The sequence below is a fragment of the Hemitrygon akajei genome, chromosome 5, assembly GCF_048418815.1.
Source record: "Hemitrygon akajei chromosome 5, sHemAka1.3, whole genome shotgun sequence".
NCBI lineage: Eukaryota > Metazoa > Chordata > Chondrichthyes > Myliobatiformes > Dasyatidae > Hemitrygon > Hemitrygon akajei.
This window is the reverse complement of record NC_133128.1, coordinates 110,121,972-110,139,715: the sequence shown is the minus strand read 5'-3', so window position 1 is coordinate 110,139,715 and position 17,744 is coordinate 110,121,972. Positions and strand designations below refer to the sequence as shown.

General features: G+C 43.4%; 1 protein-coding gene across 1 annotated transcript in view; it reads left to right on the top strand.

Annotated features, from left to right (window-relative positions):
• wnt6b (wingless-type MMTV integration site family, member 6b) overlaps positions 1-17,744 on the top strand; it is a 129,659-nt gene that overhangs the window by 34,240 nt on the left and 77,675 nt on the right. The window contains exon 2 of the mRNA XM_073046175.1: positions 10,565-10,785. Coding sequence (XP_072902276.1) covers positions 10,565-10,785 — 221 coding nt within the window. The remainder of the gene's footprint in view (positions 1-10,564; positions 10,786-17,744) is intronic.

Here is a 17,744-nt window from a genome sequence, read left to right as displayed (position 1 = left end):
GGTGGCGTGGCTCACTAAATAAGTAAATAAATAGGTAATTAATTTTCTGTCGATGTAGACTATTCTGACTGGTTGCATCATTGTCTGCACAGGATTACTAGAGACAGTAGAACATTGCCGATTCAGCCCTCCCCAGCATCAAGGACAACTTCCACAGGCAGTGCCTCAGGAAGGAGGCATCCATCACCTCAGCATCCAGGACATCTCACTGCAATCACTGGGATGAGCATAAAAACCCACAGTCCATGAGAGAGAAACAGCTTCTTTCCCTCTGTCATCTGATTTCTGAATGAGCCCACGAACACTGCCTTGTTATTCCTGTTCCTTAACACTGTTTATTTTTGATAATTAATAGTAACTTCGCATTGTACTGCTGTCACAAAACAACACATTTCATGTCAGTGATAATAAATCTGACTCTAATTCTCAGCGTGCAAGCCCAGGGATTCTGTTTTGAGCAGTCTGGTATATTAGTTGTGATTTATGATTCTGCTAGTCCTACAAAGTTGCTTGGGAGATCTGAGGGGTATGCTTTACACTCCAAGGGTGATGTTCTCTGGAACAACTTGCTGCAGAAGATGGTGGAAGCAGATACAATTACAATGACAAGGCAGTGGTTTAGGAATGTGGGTAAATGGGACTGGTGCAGATAGGGATCACAGTTGGCATGGGTGAGGTGGGCCAAGAGGGCCCATTTTGGTGTATACATTTCCATGATTTTCTGACTACTCTCCCATTTTAGAATGCACCCCCAAATGTCCATGAGGTAATGTCTGTACAGCTGACTGGAGTCATAGAGTCTAAGAGGATTACAGAATAGAAACAGGCCCTTTAGGCCATCTATTCCATGTTGAGCAGTTATTCTGCCGAGTCCCATTAAACTGCACCTGGACTATAATTACCCATATCACACCCATCCATGTATCTATCCAAATTTCTCTTAGATGTTGCAGTCGAATTCACAACCACCACTTTGTTCCATATTTGTACCACCCTCTGAGTGAAGAAGTTCCCTTCTCATAGTAGGTTCCCCTTGAACATTTCACTTTTCACCTTTAACCCATGATCTCTAGTTCCAATCTCACCTAACCTGAGTGGAAAGAGCCTGCTTACATCTATATCCCTCTGTTGAATGTCCCCTCATTTTCCTACGCTCCAGGGAATAAAGCCCAAACTTATTCAGCCTTTCCGTACAACTGAGGTTCTCAAGTCCCAACAACATCCTTGTAGATTCTCCCTGTACTCTCTCAAGCCTACTGACTGGAGCTGGTATTGACGTTGTTGAGTCTGGACCCAATGCATGGATCCGCTTGGTCTCTCTGCTTTCCCGTTTGTCTAGTTTAAGGGAATGGATATGGTGCAGGTGAGTGAGTGTCCATATTACAATAGACCTGGAACAACAGCCAGGCCAGTCTGCAACTCACTGCCGAGAAGATGGTGGAGAGAGATTCACAGCATTTAGGAAGTCAGAATCAGAATCAGGTTTATCATCGATGATTATATGACGTGAAATTTGTTGCTTTATGGCAGCAGTACAGAGCAAAGATATAAAACTGCTATAAAAATAGGTATTTTTAAAGCAGAGGTTGATAGATTCTAGATTAGTAAGGGTGTCAAAGGTTACGGATAGTAAGTGGGAAAATGGGGTTGATTGGGATAATAAATTCATTTATTTATCACATGTACAGTACGTGGAAGCATACAGTGAAATGTGTCAGTCGCATTAACAAGCAACATAACGTAAGGATCTGCTGGGGACAGCCCTCAAGTGTTGCCACCCATTCTGGCACCAGTAATTCGGCAATGATCGAATAGACTTAAGTGGCTGTTTGACCTAATTCTGCTCCTATGTCTTATGGCCTTATAATCTAAATTACAAAATAAATTAATAGTGTAAAAAAGAGGAATAATGAGGTAGTCTTCATGGGTTTATGGACCATTCTGAAATCTCATGATGAAGGGGAAGAAACTGTTCCTAGATCATTGAGTGTGGGTTTGCAAGTTCCTGTAGCTCCTCCCAGACAGAATTATCTCAAAGTTCAAAGTCCATTTATTATCAAATATGGTTACCATATACAACCTCAAGAGTCATCTTCTTGAAGGAAGCCACAGCGCAAAGAAACATAATTAAAACTCTACATGACAAGGACCATCAAACATCCAATGTGTGAATAAAGAAACTGTGCAAAAATGCACAAAAATAATACACAGAACAGGAGCCACAGAACCCCCAAAACTGTGTCCACAGCCACAGAGTCATTTCAAAGACCCAGCCAGTCCAGGAGCCCGTTAGATGCAGACCACGGCAGCATAGTCAGTTCAGTACCAAGGTGAGTAAAGCTGAGCTGAACACCAGTTCGCCCTTTGCCCTTGGCCTCGGTGCCCTAATCTTTTAATCTGACTCGGCACTTAAATTACCTAAATATTGGTTAGTTTTTTGCTCTTAGGTCTGGGCCCTGATGTTTCAATCAGGCCCAAAATTTCAATCTGGCCCTAAGTGTGCTCCAGCAATGGCCACTGCAGCCATACCTGCATCTTCGAGAGTCTGGTTTGCCAAATCCTTCAGGATACTGCAAAAACTCTAGGTCGTACAGACAGTTCAAAAGCACAGCTTCCAAGGGGAAATGGCAGACTAGACTAGCATTTGAATTGCCAAGGCATAGAGCTCTGCAGACCAAGTGTTAGTGAGGGGATTGATATTGAGAGATGCTTGCATTGGTATAATATATTCTATGACTGATATATTCTTCAGCCAGATAGTGGTGAATCTGTGGAACTCATTGGCACAGACAATCGTGGAGGCCAAGTCATGGGGTATATTTAAAGTGAAGGTTGATAGGTTCTTGATTAGTAAGGGCAACAGAGGCTACAGGGAGAAAGCAGAAGAATGGTGTTGAGAGGCATAATAAAGCAGCTGTGATGGAATGTTAGTGATGGGCTGAATGGCCTAATTCTGTTCCTCTGCTATGGTCTTAAGGACTTATGACTTTATGTATAGGCATTGTGACCTTTAAAGGTATTAGTAGGATTTGATTCACTGGGTAAATTTGGCACCATATCAGTAACTGAATGATATATAACTTTAGATCAATGTTAAGTATTAAGAGGAGGTATACTGGAACTTCACACTAATGCATATTCTGTTACGGAATAGATCAATTTAACCATTTGGAGAGAGGGAAACTGACTGTTGGTGGCCTGACTGAATGACAGTGATCAAATGGACAACACAGTGGCAAAGCAGGTGCACCTCCGGAGACCAGAGTTCAATTCAGATTTCTGGCACTACCTGTGTGGCGTCTGTAAGTTCTCCCTGTGACTGTGAGGTTTCCCTTGAGTGCTCCATTTCCCTCCCAAATCCCAAAGATGTGCAGAGCAGTAGGTTAATACCACTGGTAAAAAGGCCAGGTAGGTATTGCAGGTAAGAGAGTTTATGCACATACAATAGAGGGCAATGGTTGTATGAAAGTATGCATATTGGATTGGAATTGGTTTATTATTGTGACATGTGCTAAGATACAATGAAAAGCTTGTCTTGCATACTGTTCATACAGATCAAATCAAGGAGATTGCTGAGCCTCTGGCGATGATCTTTGCATCATCAATGAGGACGGGAGAGGTTCCGGAGGATTGGAGGGTTGCAGATGTTGTTCCATTATTCAAGAAAGGGAGTACAGATAGCCCAGGAAATTATAGACCAGTGAGTCTTACTTCAGTGGTTGGTAAGTTGATGAAGAAGATCCTGAGAGGCAAGATTTATGAACATTTGGAGAGGCATAATATGATAAGGAATAGTCAGCATGGCTTTGTGAAAGGCAAGTTGTGCCTTACAAGGCTGATTTGAATTTTTCGAGGATGTGACTAAGCACACTGATGAAGGTAGAGTCGTAGATGTATTTTATATGGACTTTACCAAGGCATTTGATAAGGTACCCCATGCAAGGCTTATTGAGAAAGTAAGGAGGCATGGGATCAAAGGGGACATTGCTTTGTGGATCCAGAACTGGCTTGCCCACAGAAGGCAAAGAGTGGTTGTAGATGGGTCATATTCTGCATGGAGTGGTGTGCCTCAGGGATCTGTTCTGGGACCCCTACTCTTCATGATTTTTACAAGTGACCTGGATGAGGAAGTGGAGGGATGGGTTAGTAAATTTGCTGATGACACAAAGGTTGGGGGTGTTGTGGATAGTGTGGAGGGCTGTCAGAGGTTACAGCAGGACATTGATAGGATGTAAAACTGAGCTGAGAAGTGACAGATGGAGTTCAACCCAGATATGTGTGAGGTGGTTCATTTTTGTAGGTCAAACATGATGGCAGAATATAGTATTGATGGTAAGACTCTTGGCAGTGCGGAGGATCAGAGGGATCTTGAGGTCTGAGTCCATAGGACAGTCAAAGCTGCTGCATAGGTTGACTCTGTGATTAAGAAAGCATACAGTGTATTGGCTTTCATCAATCATGGGATTGAGTTTAGGAGGCGAGAGGTAATGTTGCAGCTACATAGGACCCTGGTCAGGCCCCACTTGGAGTACTGTGCTCAGTTCTGGTTACCTCACAATAGGAAGGATGTGGAAACATAGAAAGGGTGCAGAGGAGATTTAAAGGTGCGTAGGTTCAGACAAAACACCGAACATAAATGATGCAATTATTGGTTGAACGGCCTCTGTGATATGGAAATATGAGAAATTAAACAGTTTATTACAGTTCCTTCTCTTTATTGAGATAAGTAGGAATAAGATTTAGACACATGGGAGACATTCTGATGGAAGACCTTAAGGAAATGACCTATTACTGAGAGAGGTCAGAGAGCACGGCCAGACTGTTCCAAGCTGACAGGAACCCACAGAAACTCAAATAACCACATGTAACAACAGTGATGTGCACAAGAACATCTCTGACTGCACAACAAATCAGACCTTGATTTGGGCTACAGCAGCAGCATAGCGGTTCGTGTGCTGTTTCACTGCACCACTGACTGGGGTTCAATTCCCGCCGCTGTCCATAAGGAGTTTATGCTTTCTTCCTGTGACCGTGTGGGTTTCCTCTGGATGCTCCAATTTCCTTCCACGTTTCAAAGATGTACGGTGTAGGGTTAGTAAGTAGTGGGCACACTGTGTTGGTGCGGAAGTATGCTGACATTTGTGGGCTGCCCCCAGCACATCTTCAGACTGTGTTGGTCATTGATACAAATGACCATTTCACTGTATGAAATCACAATGTTCATGTGACAAATAAAACCAGTCTTAACAAGGTTAATCTTAGTGTTCTATCCATGCTAAAATGTTATTTGCAACACCACAAACTCTTATCTTGCAAGGTAACCTCTGTGAAACACTTTGTCAAAAACCTTTTGAAAATCTAATAATACATTATTGCTTTCTCTCTATTCATTTAGACTGATATTTCCTCAAAGAATTCAAATATAATTTCCTCTTCATGAAGTTATACCAAAAGATTATGACTTCCCAAATGTTCTGCTACCACACCCATGTGATCAATTAACCTATGAACCCATGCATCTTTGCAATGTGGGAGGAAACTGGAGCACCCAGAGGAAACACACCTGGTCACAGGGAGAATATACAAATTCCTTACAGACAGCAGTGGGATGTTGGCGCTGAAATAGCGTTATGCTGAATGTTACGCTACTGTGCCACCATTTAGACTCACCAGCCTATAGTTCTTTTTCGCATCCTATTCTTTTTGAATTGCAGCATCATCTTGGCAGTATGCCAATCCTTCACCATAACAGCTTCAACACATTATGACTCATTGCCTTCCAGCTTGTTATGCCCATGTACTTTCTCCTCCTCTTGTTTTAAACACTGGTGTACAGTTCTGGTCATCCTGACCAGTTAAATTGGAAGGAGTGCAGAGGAGATTTGCAAGGATGTTACTAAGACTAGTGCGACTGAATTATAGGAAGATGTTGACCAGGTTAGGTCTTTAGCTCTTGGAGAACGGGAGAACGGAGGCAACCTTATAGAAGTGTTCAAAATGATGAGAGGCAAATCTAGGGTGGATGGTAACAGTTTTTTCCACGGGGCAGGAGAGTCCAAAACTAGAGGGCATAGATTTAGGGTGAGAGGGAAAAGATTTAAAAATGGCAAGAGGGGCAACTTTTCTATGCAGAGAGTGACAAGTACCTGCAATGAGCTGTCAGAGGAAGCAGTTAAAGAACTATTTGGATAGAACTTGACGAGGAGTAGCCTGGAGGGATTCGTTCCAACTGCTGGAAATTGGGACTAGCTGGGTGGGCAGCATGGACTGGTTGGGCTGAAGGGCCTGTAAATGCATTGCATTATGATATGACTGGATGACTCTATCTCAAACAGTCCAGTAGCACACAAACATCTCTCAGATTGATGATTGCTCAAACCTTCTCATCTCTGAACTGCTCAATGCTCCAAGTTCAATACCATGACAGAATGGTAAAAATGATGGACATTTCAGTGACATCACAACCCACATCTGTCCAATACCATGAGAGAATGGTAAAAATGATGGACATGTCAGTGACATCACATCCCACATCTGTCCAATACCATGAGAGAATGGTAAAAATGATGGACATGTCAATGACATCACATCCCACATCTGTCCAATACCATGAGAGAATGGTAAAAATGATGGACATGTCAGTGACATCACATCCCACATCTGTCCAATCCTACCCCAAAAAGGTAAATCCCAATTTCTTTCTGACTCCAATATTTTAAATAATTTAACGATTAGCTTTATTTGTCACATGTACATCAAAACATTGAAATACGCAGTGAGATGTGTTGTTTGCATCAAGTCAAATCAGTGAGAAACAGCTTACAAGTTATTTGCATTTATTTGGAGATAGAGTGTGGAATAGGCCCTTCCGGCCCAACACGTTGCACTGCCCAGCAACCCACTTATTTAACACTAACCTAATCACTGGCTAATTTATAATGACCAATTATCTTACGAACTAGTATGTTTTGGAAGGCGGGAGGGAACCAGTTCACCCCGAGGAACCACACAAGGTCGAGGGGAGAACGTATAAACACTTTAAAGACAGTGGCAGGAATCGGTGGTCACTGGCGCTATGAAGCTAACTGCTAAGCCAATGTGCCACTCCAAATCTTTCCTCCCCAAAACTAGTCTAATATCACAAAGCAGCTTTGGAAAAGAGTAAACAGCCAATGTTTCGGGCCAAGACCCTTATCACTCGTGAATGGTTGCAGCCCGAAATGTTAATTGGCTTACTCTTTTCCATAGATACCTTCTGGCCTGGTGAGTTCCTCCAGCATTTTGTGAGCGTTGCTTTAGATTTTCAGCATTTGCAGACTTTCTCAATTTTCTAATACCACAAAAACATTTTCTACCAAACCTCAAGCTCCTAATCCCATAATTGATCCCAAGTTTTATAGAACCAAACCTAATGAATCTCCGAATCTCAAACTTTCCTCATTTCAACTTTACTGAATCTGAACACATCCAAATTCCAAATTGTGATAATTATCTCGGAAAGGGAGAGTAAATCACTTCCATTTTCTAGAAGCACACACAAAATGCTGGAGAAACTCAGTGTTTATGGAGGAGATGTTTCAGGCCAAGACAGGACAGGATGAACAAAGGAGAGTCAATGTTTATTCCAGATGACAAGGTGCTGACCATGAGGCTGCTAAACAAGATAGCACCCGTGATACTACAGGAAAGATACTAGTATGGATAGATAGAAGATTAGCTGACTGGCAGGAAGCAAAGATTGGGAATAAAGGGGGCCTTTTCTGGTTGGCTGCTGGTGACTAGTGGTGTTTTGCAGGGGTTGGTGTTGGGAACACTTCTTTTCATGTTCCATGTCAGTGATCTGGATGAGGGAATTGATTGCTTCGTGGCCAGGTTTGAGGAGAAACAAAGATCAGTGGAGGGGTAGGTAGTTCTGAAGAAGCAGAGTGTTTACAGAAGGACTTTAACTGATTAGAAGAAGGAAAAAGAACCGGCAATGGAATATAGAGTACGGAAGTGTATGATCATGCACTTTGGTAGAAGGAATAAAGGTGTAGGCAAGTTTCTAAACAGGGAGCAAATTCAGAAACACTGCAATACCTGTCTAGGCTAATCACAGTTTATTACATTGAGTCCATCTCCCTGTATTCCTTTCCTGTTCATCATCTCATTTGTTTTATTGACAACTTTGACAAACTTTTATAGATGTACAGTGGAGAGTATCCTGACAGGTTTCATCAGGATCTGGTATGGAAACAGTATGGAGAAGTGGTATATACAGCCCAGTCCACAACAGGCAAAGCCGTCCCCACTATTGAGCACACCTATAAAGAGCACTGTCACAAGAAAGCAACAGCCACCTCCATCCAGGCTAAGCTCCTTCTCACAGCTGCCATCAGGAAGGAGGTACAGGAACCTTAGGTCCCACAGCACCAGGTTCGGGAACAGCTATTACCCTACAGTCACCAGGTTCAGCAACAGCTATTACCCTACAATCACCAGGTTCTGGAACAGTTATTACCCTACAATCACCAGGTTCAGCAACAGCTATTACCCTACAATCACCAGGTTCAGGAACAGTTATTACCCTACAATCACCAGGTTCAGGAACAGTATTTACCCTTCAACCATCAGGTTCCTGAACTATGGTGGATCACTTCATTCACCTTAACTCTGAACCGATTCTACAACCTGCAGGACTCAATTTCAGGGACTTTACATCTCATGCTCTCTGTTTTATCTATCTATCTATCTACTTTCACAATTTGTCTTCTTTTGCACATTGGTTGTTTGTCAATCTTTGTTTATGTGTAGTTTTCATAAACTCAATTGTATTTCTTTATTTTTCTAGAAATTCCTACAAGAAAATGTATCTCAAGGCAGTGTATGGTGACATAAATTTATTTGAAATTTGACCTTGACTTTCCAGGTTGAAGGACAGCACCTCAGGATAATAGCAATTAAACTCGGACATTTGCATGGAGTGGCCACTTTATTAGATACCTCCTGTAACTAATAAAGTGGCCACTGAGTGTACGTTTGTTTGTGATCTTCTGCTGCTGTAGCCCATCCACTTCAAAGTTCAATGTGTTGTGTGTTCAAAGATGCCCTTCTGTAATACACAGTTATTTGAGTCACTATCACCTTCCTGCAGGTTGAACCAGTTAGCCGTTCTCCTCTGACCTCTCTCATTAACAAATTGCTGCTCATTGGTTTTTTTTTACACCTTTTTCTGTAAACTTTAGACACTGTTGCGTGTGAAAATCCAAGATCAGCAGTTTCATAGATACTCAAACCTCCCCATTTTGCACCAACAATCATTCCACATTCAGTCTCTTAGATCACATTTCTTCCCCATTCTGAAGTTTGGTCTGAACAACAACTGAACCTCTTGACCACGTCTGCATGCTTTTATGCACTGAGTTGCTGTCACATGTTTGGCTAATTGGATATTTTGCATTAATGAGCAGGTGAATAGATATACCTAATGGCCACTGAGTGTGAAAAGCACCATTCTGATACTAATATTCCACTAATGGTGTCCCACGCCTTGCTATTGGACCCAGTCATCGAATCCCATTCTTTTATTCCTCCTTGCCCATCCTCTCTCCATTCTAAGTTCTAATAATTGTACATCCTTATCGTGGTTAATCTGGAAAGCAGGCAGAAAAGAATTACAAGGGTAGAGGGGTTGTGTTATCAGCAACGGTTGGCCAGGCAACCTCATAGAAAAGTTTAAAATTAAGAGAGGCACGGATAAATAATGGTTCCACCATGCTCAACCTTTTGGTTCTTGTCATCGTATGGAGCCTTAACACTTTCTTTCCCCAGAGCCACTCCACTATCTGCCCTGGCACTATGGCTCCCAACGCCCTGCAACTCTAATTTAAAACCTCTGGAGCAGCACTAGCATTAACACGTTATCCCTCATCAGTCAGGGCACTGAGCGTAGGCGTTGGGACATTATGTTACAGCTGTATATATCATTGATGGGACTGAACTTGCAGTACTGCATACAGTGTAGGTTACCCTGCTATAAGAAAGACAGGGCTAAACTTGGAAAGATTGCCGAAAATATTTACAAGGATGTTTCCAGGACTAGTGGGACTGAGTAATAGGCAAAGATAGGCCAAACTAGGTCGTCATTCCTTGGAACGTTTGAGAATTCATAGAAATGTCTAAAATTCAGAGAGACATCACCCTCGACTGTTTACTAATTTCCATAGATGCTGCCTGGCCTGCTGAGTTCCTCCAACATTTTGTGTGTGTTGCTCCCCTTAACAGCAGTTATTTTTCTCACCCCCTCTCCTAAATTTCCCTCCTCTCTGCATAAGGCTGTTTCCCTCTGTTGGATTCTAGTTATGATCACCTCTGCAAATTAAAACATCTCTACTGCTACCCTACTGAAATTCTTCATTACCTGAGACCGATGGATCACCCTGTCAGGTTGAATCCAAATTCTTGATTCATCCTTGCAAACTTTTGAGTCCATTGTGCCAATGATGATCTGGCCAAAGACAGTAACTCATTCTAAGTTATGTCAGGACTCTCTGCCCACTGACTTCCTTGTGTTGATCTCGTGCAGGGCAGTGGGAAGCCCACTGGTGATGGACCCCAACAGTATCTGCCGCAAGACGAAGCGCTTGGCCGGCAAACAGGCTGAACTGTGCCAGACAGAGCCCGAGATCGTGAACGAGGTGGCGAAGGGTGCCAGGCTGGGCGTGAGGGAGTGCCAGTACCAGTTCCGGAGCCGGAGGTGGAATTGCACGATCCACAATAAATACTTCGGAAAAATCCTCCAGCAAGGTATGAGCTGAATGGGATCAGGTATCAAAGCTCCTAGGCAGCTGAAGGGGTGGGGTTTGGGGTAGGGACAAGGGGGTCAAAGGGGAAGGGGTTCATCCATCACTGCATTAATCCTTGAAAATTCATCTAATCCCATCAGCTATTCTGCTGAAGGGCTGTTGGTTTGGCTTTGCATGTCAGTGCAACACCTTGAGCTGTTTAGTTCTGTACAACATCAACCTTAAATCTTGTGATGACAGGCGTGAAATTTAACCCTTTCCTGTCAAACACCCCTACTCAGCTCATCAGTAGGAACCAAGATTTCCCAAATGGGACCACCATCTTTACACCTCCCCATCCAAACCCACATCCCTGTGTAAGTATTCCCCCTCAGCACTTGATGGCTCTGGGCCTGTGCTCGCTGGAGCTTAGAAGACTGAGGGGATCTGAAAGTTGAACAGCCTAAGTAGATTAGAAGTGGATAGGATGTTTCCTATAATGAGGGAGTCTTGTACCAGAGGGCACAGCCTTAGAATACAAGGACATCCCTTTAGAACAGAGATGAGGAGGAACCAGAGGCTGGTGAATCTGTGGAATTCGTTGCCACAACTGGCTGTGGAGGCCAAGTCATTGGGTATATTTAAGGCAGAAGTTGATAGGTTCTAGATCAGTAAGGGCGGCAAAGGGTATAGGGAGAAGGCAGGAGAATGGGGTTGAGAGGGAGTGGAACAGACTTGATGGGCTGAATGGTCTAACTCTGTTTTACCGTAATTTGGGAGACTAGGTTTGGAAGGAAATTCAAGCGTGTAGTGCCACCATTGGTAATCACAGCATGAATGTCTGCATAACTAATCTCCATGATACTTTTGAACAAAGGGCTTAAAAATGGAAATTGGTATGCTTGAACTAAAATATGTGTCGACCCTAACAAAGCCTTTTGATGGGAAACATGCAGGTTCAGGCTCCTTATGTAGACTGAACCATGGAACAATGCCTTGGGAGCAAAAGAAAAGCACTTTAAAGGAGAAAGGATTTGTTGATATTTCAGGTCCAGGCCCTGCACTAGGACTGTGACCGGAGAAGGGAGATAGCCTGTAGAAGGAGAAGGGGGCAGTGTTGAGAAAGGATCGAGGGGAGGATGGATGGACTGAGTGTGAAGGATATCAGATGGATCCTGGTGAGGGAGGGCTGTGTCTGTCTAGAGTCTCCATGTTTCATCAGCTTCCAGCCAATCCTAGTGCACCCAGCATCTCTGCCAATCATAATCAGCATCAGAATTGGAATCGGGTTTATTATCATTGACATTTATAGACAGAGTCACAGAACACCACAGGAGAGAAATGGGCCTTTTGGCCCATCAAGTCCATTATTCTGCCTACTCCCATTGACCTGACCCAGACCGTAACCCCTCCCATCCATGTGCTTATCCAAACTTCTCTTAAATGTTGAAACAGAACTGCAACCACCACCTCCACTGGCAGCTCGGCCCACACTCTCACCACCCTCTGAGTGCAGAAATACCCCCTCATGTCCTTCTTAAACATTTAACCTTTCATACTTAACCCATGACCACTAGTTCACCTCACCCAACTTCGGTGGAAAAAGCCTGTTTGCATTTACACTATCTATACCCCTCATAATTTTATATATCTCCATCAAATCCACCCCCCCCCCCCACAATCTCCTACACTCCAGTGACTAACTGATTTAAGCTCTCCCTAGAACTCAGGTTATACGCCCAGCAACATCATTGACAATTTGTCGTGATGTTTGTTGTTTTGTGGCAGCGAGCTTAAGCTTAATTGTCATTAAACCGCACACATTGAAACAGCATTCCTCCAAGCCCAAGGTGCAAAGCACAGTATTTACAAACAGCACACAGTGTATATACTTTCACAAAAATAATATTAGCACAAGTCCCTGAGTGGCACGGCCTGAACATTGATGGTGCATGGGACGTTGTCCTGGAGCCACGTTCCTGCAAGAACAAGATCGTAGCAGTTCCTCAGTTCCTTGCTCAGCAGACGAATGCAAATCTTCCACGAAGTGCAGCAGAGACGGGAGGGGCCAGCCCCCAACCCAGCTCCGACACCAGCACACCTGCCGTACCTCTGCACACTCCCACTCCGCCTCCAGCACCTTCTCCCCTGTCAGTACCGTGCAGTATAAAACATACACTTTAAATTACATCAAGAAATATAAGCAGAGAATAAGATGGTCCGAAAGGAGAACACACCCTCCTTAGTGTTGCAATTTCCTCATAGAACACTCAAAGAGTGTTTCAGTTCATTCTTATTGTATCGTTGATTTTGTTAGTGAGTTTGCATGCTGGAGTTATGTGTTGTTTTGCAATTAGCACAGGGTTTGTCACTGGGTTCCCTGCACACGTGTAAACATTGTTTTGGGGAGAAATAGGGGTTTTATGTGACTTACACGTGTCTCAGAGGTGGCTGCCATGAGGAAATGACATTGTTTATTTGGAATTGGTTTATTATTGTCACATATACCTTTGCTACCATCAGATAGGAGGTACAGGAGCCTCAGGTCCCACAGCACTAGGTTCAGGAACAGTTATTACACTTCAATCATCAGCTCTTGAACCAATGTGGATAACCTTACTTACCTCAACTCTGGACCGATTCCATAACCTACCGACTCACTTTCAACGACTCTACAGCTCATGTTCTCAGTATTATTTACTTATTTATTTCTACAGTTTGTCTTCTTTTGCACATTGGTTATTTGTCAGTCTTTGCTCATGCACAGTTCTTTGTTGACTCTATTGTATTTGTTTATTTTCTTGCCAATACCTGCAAGAAAATGAATCTCATGGTTGTATATGGTAACGTACAGATAAGTTGATAATAAATTTACTTTGACTTTGACTCAAGACTTCTACCACCAGATTCCACCACTCAGCCACATACCAGGGAGCCCCAAAGACTCACAGCTTTGAGATGTGGAAGGTAACTGGAGCACCTACAAGAAACCCACACAGTCACATGGAAGACAAACTCAGGATCAGAATCAGGAGCAGGTTTATTATAACTGACATATGTTGTGAAATCTGTTGTTTTCCTTCAGCAGTACAGTTTGATGTCTAACATCACTATAAACTGCAATAAGAATATGCTAGCAAGTGCTAAAAGAGAGCAAAATAGTGTTCATGGATTTATGCACCATTTTGAAATCCGATGGTGGAGGGGAAGAAGCTGTTCTAAAAAGTTGAATGTGGGTCTCCAGGCTCTGTGCCTTGTCCCTGATGGCAGCAAGGAGAAGAGGCCACGTCCTGGATGGTGAGGGTCCTTCATGGTGGATGTTGCTTTCTGGAGGCAGTGCCCTCGGAAGATGTCCTCGATGGTGGGAAGGCTACCACCAAAGGAACCTGCGGGGGTCGGGATTTGTACCTGGATCTCTGGTGCTGTGAGGCAGTGACTCCATACGCTGTGCTTAAATAATAAGTTCTGCAGTCAGCAGTGTTTTTCATAGAGAGGAGTTTTTCGGGACATCAGTTGCAAGCCGAGTACAGAAAAGAAACACTATTCTCAGCTTCGCATATGTTCCTTAAACCTTTCAAAGTTGATGATGTTTCCTTTCAGAGAGCTGTTTAAAATGTCGTCTCCTGTAAAATGGAGGTGTGGACGAGTGCTTTCTGTGTGGTTTAGAATTAGACATGTAAATATACAAAAAGAGATCTTGTTTATCGAACCGGGTTCTTGAGGAGCATACCCCAATACTAAAGAAGCAGAATCCCTGACTGGTTTCTGCCTTCTCAACCTGAAAGGAATGAAGCTTTGGAATGGCAACTCATAGATTACCCCTTTGTCCATGTTTGGCCCACATCCCCCCCCCCCCCAAACCTTTCCAACCTAACCTACGTACTTGCCCAACATGTATTTTAAATATCGTAAATGGAGCAATGTGGTAGCATAGCAGCCAGTGTAACACTTGACAGTGCCTGCTGTAAGATTGGGGTTCAATTCCTGCCATCGTCGCTAAGGAGTTTGTACATTCTCCCCATGACCGCGTGGGTTTCCTCCGGGTGCTCTGGTTTCCTCCCACATTCCAAGGATGTACTGCCTGGTAAGTTGTGTGCATGCTGCAGGTATATTGGTGCTGGATGTGTGGCAATACCTGCAGGCTGTCCCCAGCGTGTCATCAACACAAAAGGCATATTTCACTGTATGTGTTTATGTTTCAATGTATATGTAACAAATGAAGCCAATCTTTAAAATCTGTCTGAGCACTTCCTCTGGCAGCTCATTCCATGCACCTTCTGTGTGGAAAAAGTTGCCCTGCAGTTTCCTTCTAAGTCTTTCCCATCTCACTATGCACTTAAGCTTTCGTTTTGCACTCCCTTACCCTGGGCTAAATGCAGTGACCATTCACCTTTTCTATTCTTCTCATAGAAGACAGAACATTACAGCACAGTTCAGGCCCTTTCACCCTCAAGCTTTTGTGCCAACATTTTAACATATTCTAAGATCAACCTAAGACTTTCCTCTCACATTTTTCTATCATCCATGTGCCTATAATGTATCTGCCTTGAATCCACCAATGGCTGTCAAGGCCAGCTCATTGGGTATATTTAAAGCAGATGTTAATGTGTTAGAAACATAGAAACATAGAAAACCTAGAGCACAATACAGGCCCTTCGGCCCACAATGCTGTGTCAAACATGTCCTTAGAAATTACCTTGGGTTACCCACAGCCCTCTATTTTTCTAAGCTCCATGTACCTAGCCAGGAGTCTCTTAAAAGACCCTATCATATCTGCCTCTACCACTGACGCCAGCAGACCATTCCCTGCACTCACCACTCTCTGTGTAAAAGCTTACCTCTGACATCTCCTCTATACCTGCTTCCATGCACCTTAAAACTATGTCCTCTCGTGTTGCCCATTTCAGCCCTGGGAAAAAGCCTCTGACTATACCCGATCAATGCCTCTCATCATCTTATTCACCTCTATCATGTTAACTCTCATCCTCCGATGCTCCAAGGAGAAAAGGTCGAGTTCACTCAAACTATTTTCATAAGACATGCTCCCCAATTCAGGCACCATCCTTGTAAATCTCCTCTGCACCCTTTCCATGGTTTCCACATCCTTCCTATAGTGTGACAACCAGAAATGAGCACAGTACTCCAAGTGGGGTCTGACCAGGGTCCTATATAGCTGTAGAATTACAAACGTACTTCTTGGCTCTTGATCTCAATTCCACGGTTGATGAAGGCCAATGCACCATATGTCTTCTTAACCACAGACCCAACCTGTGCAGCAGCTTTGAGTGTCCTATGGACTTGGACCCCAACATCCCTCTGATTCTCCGCACTGCCAAGAGTCTTACCATTAATACTATATTCTGCCATCATATTTGACCGACCAAAAATGAACCATCTCACACTTATCTGGGTTGAACTCCACCTGCCACTTCTCAGCCTAGTTTTACATCCTATCAATGTCCCGCTGTAACCTCTGACAGCCCTCCACACTGTCCACAACACCCCCAACCTTTGTGTCATCAGCAAACTTACTAACCCATCTCTCCACTTCCTCATCCAGGTCATTTATAAAAATCATGAAGAGTAGACATCCCAGATAGATCCCTCAGGCACTCCACTGGTGATTGACTTCCATGCAGAATATGACCTGTCTACAACCACTCTTTGCCTTCTGCGGGCAAGCCAGTTCTGGATCCACAAAGCAATGTCTCCTTGGATCCCATGCCTCCTTACTTTCTCAATAAGCCTTGCATGGTGTGCCATATCAAATGCCTTGCTGAAATCTGCATACACTACATCTACAGCTCTACCTTCATCTATGTGTTTAGTCACATCCTCAAAAAACTCAATTAGGCTCGTAAGAAACGACCTGCCTTTCGCAAAGCCATGCTGACTATTCCTAATCATATTATGCCTCTCCAAATGTTCATAAATCCTGCCTCTCAGGATCTTTTCCATCAACTTACTAACCACTGAAGTAAGACTCACTGGTCTATAATTTCCTGGCTATCTCTACTCCCTGTCTTGAATAATGGAACAAAACCCACAATCCTCCAATCCTCCGGAACCTCTCCCATCCCCCTTGATGATGCAAAGATCATCGCCAGAAGCTCAGCAATCTCTCCCTTGCCTCCCACAGTAGCCTGGGGTACAGCTCGTCCCATCCCAGTGACTTATCCAACTTGATACTTTCCAAAAGCTCCAGTACATCCTCTTTGTTAATATCTACATGCTCAAGCTTTTCAGTCTGCTGTAAGTCATCCCTACATTGGCCAAGATCCTTTTCCGTAGTGAATACTGATGCAAAGTACTCATTAAGTACCTCTGCTATCTCCTCCGGTTCCATACACACTTTTCCACTGTCACACTTGATTGGTCCTATTCTCTCACATCTTATCCTCTTGCTCTTCTTGTAGAATGCCTTGGGGTTTTCCTTAATCCCGCTTGCCAAGGCCTTCTCATGGCCCCTCCTGGCTCTCCTAATTTCATTCTTAAGTTCCTTACTACTAGCCTTATAATCTTATAAATCTCTATCATTGCCTAGTTTCTTGAACCATTCATAAACTTTTCTTTTCTTCTTGACTAAATTTTCAACAGCCTTTGTACATCATGGTTCCTGTACCCTACCACCTTTACTGTCTGATTGGAATGTACCTATGCAGAACTTCACGCAAATATCCCCTGAACATTTGCCACATATCTGCCATACATTTCCCTGTGAACATCTCTTCCTACTTTATACTTCTAAGTTTTTGCCTGATAGCTTCATATTTCCCCTTACTTCAATTAAACACTTTTCTAACTTGTCTGTTTCTATCCTTCTCCAATACTATAGTAAAGGAGATAGAATTGTGATCACTATTTCCAAAATGCTCTCCCACTGAGAGACCTGTCACCTGACCAGGTTCATTTCCCAATACCAGATCAAGTACAGCCTCTCCTCTTGTAGGCTTATCTACCTATTGTGTCAAGAAACCTTCC